General features: G+C 40.8%; 1 protein-coding gene across 1 annotated transcript; it reads right to left on the reverse strand.

Annotated features, from left to right (window-relative positions):
• Window positions 1-1,201: 1,201 nt before the first annotated feature.
• Window positions 1,202-1,845, reverse strand: LOC150011208 (dynein light chain roadblock-type 1). The gene has a single exon (XM_090275368.1). It carries the CDS (start codon window positions 1,830-1,832, stop codon window positions 1,542-1,544), a length of 291 nt encoding a protein of 96 aa, XP_090131494.1. The 5' UTR covers window positions 1,833-1,845; the 3' UTR covers window positions 1,202-1,541.
• Window positions 1,846-4,183: the final 2,338 nt, after the last annotated feature.

The following is a 4,183-nucleotide window of genomic DNA, read 5'->3' on the forward strand; positions in this document are numbered from 1 at the left end:
TTTCAAGAAAGGTAAAAAGGCAACTGAAACGCAAAAAAAGATTTGTGCAGTGTGTGAAGGCGCTGTGACTGATTGAATGTCAAAAGTGGTTTGGGAAGTTTCTTGATACTATTGACATTTCAGCCAAATAATTATTTGCTGTGGGGCTATCTTAGGCATTGGAAGATGTTTAGCAGCCACCTGGCCTCTGCCCACTATAAGCCAATGGTGGGAGATAAGCTGACATACTCAAAACACCCAAATCAGTAAAGTTATGTGAAAATGAAAAATGTGCCTTTTATTTTATGAAAAAAAAACCATATGGACTTTTTGGCCAACCCAATACAACCCTAGGATCCTAAGGGTTGATGTTTCACTTCTCTGATACTGGTTCAGGAAACTTCACTGGAAAATTTAGAGAAGTATTTTGCTAAATGGAAGAACTCACTGTAGATGAGGTTACTTACAGGGAGAGGACAGTGAAGGGGGATTTCAAAGCATCTTTTACCCTTTGTAACAAGAAACAGAAGACAAAAAGAAAAACCTAATAAAAAAAATAAACACATGTGGTTTCTGGAGGAAAACCCTGGAGTGCTGCTGGATGGGCAGCCTACAGCCTCAGAGAGCAGCAGGCACCTCCTGGGATCCCCACACACGAGGCTAAGGGCAGGTGGATGTTCACCCAGGATGAGCTCACTCAGGTGAATGGGACCATTCAGGATTTCTGGGGAAGGCAGTGCAGAAAGAACAGAACTTCTGGAGTCAAACCCTGTGCTCCCAGGTGTGAGACCTCAGGCAAGTCATTCTCTAGACCCCAATTTCCTCTTTTTTAAGATGGCTTTGACCCCTTGTCTGTAGGGTACTAGGAGGATGTGAGCCATGGCATGTAACACACCAGGTACATTCTGGGTACTCAACCCATATTACTTCTTTCCCTTCCCAGGGCAGTGAAGTAGAAAAATCTTTCCCAAGACTGGCGGGAGTGGTGAATGATAAAAGGGATAGCTAGGGACAAGAGATCCGGAAATCAGGGTGACAATTATAAACCAGGCTCGGCTCAGCAAGCTCGGCCACAGGTGCAGTAAGGAGCAGGCCTCTCCAGCCAAGAACACAATCCACAGTGGAGGCTGGAGGCGGCACCGGGCTCAGCCCTCAGACCACGTGATGACACAGGGGGAGAAAGGCCTTTTCAACCTAGTGTTTATAAAGACACACAGCAGGGCAAGTTTCAGTTATTTTTAGTTAAAGGAAAACAGCCTTTTCCAAGGGCAACAAAGTGAACTGAATGAAGGTCAGAAGGAAGAAGGGCGTGGGCCTCTCACAAGCTCTCGCTCCAAAACCTGGTGTTGAGGAAAGAGGGCCCTCCTGGGGACTCAGGGGCGACCAGCCAGCGGGGGGATGACTTTGGAGGGATGCGGTGGAGCTGCAGCCCACCTTGGTCACTCGATGGGTCTGCATGGGCTCTAAGTTGATTTCTACCTGCCAATCAGTTGACATGATTAACACTATTATTCTTGGGGGGCATTAAATAAAGGAATGACATGTGGAGACAAGAGAGTGGCTTATTCAGTTGGATTCTGAATCACAATCAGGAAATAGTCTTTATCTGGTGCAACCATGATTTCATTTTTCTTGGAGCGAATTCGAAGGAAGGTGAGGTCATTCTGGGGGTCAATTTCACGCACGGTGCTCCGGGCCTTCAAGATGAAGTTGTGCATGAGGTTGGCATACTGTGTGGTGGTGGGATTGTCCATGGTGCTCTTAATGGGAATGCCTTCTGTGTTCACCACGATGATTCCCTGCACTCCTTTCTGGCTCTGAAGTCGCTTTAGTGTCTCCTCCACCTCTGCCATCGCGGACCTCTCAGGTCAATAGTAATACCTTCTAAGGTCACCCTGGCTGGTTTGGCTCAGTGGATTGAGCATCGGCCTGCGAGCTAAGTGTCGCTGGTTTGATCTTCCAGTCAGGGCACATCAGAAAAGGAAAACTCTGACTCCAAAAAACCTCCGCTGCCTTGCGGCATACCTCTTCAGGGGAAAGGCTAAGGGAGTAAACCCCGACAGAAAATTCGGAGCCGGAGTCCCTAAGGCGGTTTGACGTTGTAGTCAACACCGGCAACTCCTGCGGCACACCTGAAGCCAAGCTGTATTGACTCTGTCTTTCCCTTGGATCCTTCATCTGCGAAGAGAGGGGGGGTCTGATGCATGGGCAACAGCAGACCCTCCATATCACCCTGCCCAGGCTCTGTAGCTTCAGCTTCACTGGAGAGGACACTCCAGCGTCATCGCAAGATGTCGATTCAACACGGGAGGAGACAGATACCGTGTCACTCCCGAGTCGGACTGCACAACCATTCTCGGCAGTGCAGATAGACTCTTAAGAAGCTACACCATCATCTCTCGAGACGGACGGCTGCCGACGACGACCTTCTAAGGTACACTTTCTTTCATTTAGTTTCTTCAAAATTCTTTTGATTCTTCTTTGTCCTTTGTTGTTCTGTGGGAATCTTAGCACCAGCTTGATGAGGTCAAGGGAAGTCCTTCTGGGAAGATTTGATTGGAATGCATTGACTTTATAGGTTAATTTGAAGAGAGTAGCTATTTAAAATATTGTCTTTCTTACTCATAACATGCAGCATTTTCCACTTTTTCAGTTTTGTAAAAAGTTTACATCCTTCAATAAAATTTTACACTGTTTCCATAATATTAATAAGTATCCTTTGTCAGCTATATCCTTATGTACCTAATATTTTTGTTGCTACTGTGACTGAAAGGGTTTTCAAATTATATTTTATAATCAGGTGTTTCTGGTATATAGTGATATTATTGATTTTTGTATATTATTTTGTTTCCACCAAGTTCTTATTGCTTTGAATACTTTCTTTACATAATCTTATAGATTTTTCCATGTAGACAATCATTAGTAATATCATCTATGAATAGTGACAGTTTTGATTCATCCTGTCCAATCTTTACATCTTACTCCCCCCTTTTCTTTTGCTTTATTAGGACATCTGGGAAAATGTTGAATACCAGCAGTGGTAAAGGGCATTCTTTTTCTTTAAAATGGAATGCTGTAAACATTACTCTATTCAACATGATGTTGTTGAAAGTTTTTGGTAGATACCCTTTATCAAGTAAAGAAAGTTCCCTTCCACTCCTGGTTGCTAAGAATTTTTATTCAAGCATATGTTGAATTTCATCTGTTCTAATTCTGTACTCTTTGAGACTATCACATGGGTTTTCTTTTATAATCTATGAGGGCTATTGTTACTTTTATTGATTTTTTAATATTAAATCATCCTTGCATTCCTGAAATAAGCCTTACTTGGTCATGGGGCATTTATTTTTATATACTTCACTGCATTTGCTTGCCAATAATTTAAGACTTTTACATTTATGTTTGTAAGTGAGCTTGGCTTATAATTTGTTTGCACTGGTCTTCTCTAGCAACTGGGCATTAAGGTTATATTATCCCCATACGATGAGTTGGAGGATTTTTCCTCTTTCTTCATGCTTGGTAATGTCTTCAAGAGTTAGGAAATATTGGTTCCTTGCAAGGTTTGACATCTATCTGTATAATCATTGTGGCCCCTTTTCTTTGAGTCAGGAGAGAGCATATGTCTTTAATTACTGATTCAACTTTTAAAATAATCATAAGTCTATTCAAGTTTTCTATACTTTTTATGAGAGAGTTTTGGTAATTCAAGTACTTTTTTAGAAAAATATATGACTTTCTAGGTTTCAAACTTATTGATATCAAGTTGTTCAAGTTTTAAGATGTTTTAAATTTCAAATGTATCTGTAATTATATATCTTTTGTTTATGTCTAATATGGCTGATTTGTACCTTAATTCTTTTTCTTATTCAATATTGCTGGATGAGTGATTTGTTTTTGGTCTCTGCAAAGACCCAGGTTTTGGTTCTGTTGACTCTATTTTGTTCTTTGTTTCTATATGATAATTTCTGCCCTTATAGTTTTATTTCCTTCCTTCTTTCCGTTCATTCATTTGGGTTTACTGTTTTTAATTTTATAATTTTTAAAAAAATATGTTGAAATCATAAGCTTTTGATTTTTCTTCTTATCTAATATATGCATTAAAAGCCATAATTTCCCCCTAAGAACTGAGTACTGAGTTGTATACATCAATTTTGATATTTAATACTTTTACTGCAAGTCAGGTGTGAATAGTGAGAGTATTTTA

Source organism: Furipterus horrens, unplaced genomic scaffold, assembly GCF_987537825.1.
Source record: "Furipterus horrens unplaced genomic scaffold, mFurHor1.1.pri manual_scaffold_4, whole genome shotgun sequence".
NCBI lineage: Eukaryota > Metazoa > Chordata > Mammalia > Chiroptera > Furipteridae > Furipterus > Furipterus horrens.

Coding starts and splice junctions, on each gene's coding strand:
- LOC150011208 (XM_090275368.1), bottom strand. CDS start 1,832: ATGGCAGAGGTGGAGGAGACACTAAAGCGACTTCAGAGCCAGAAAGGA.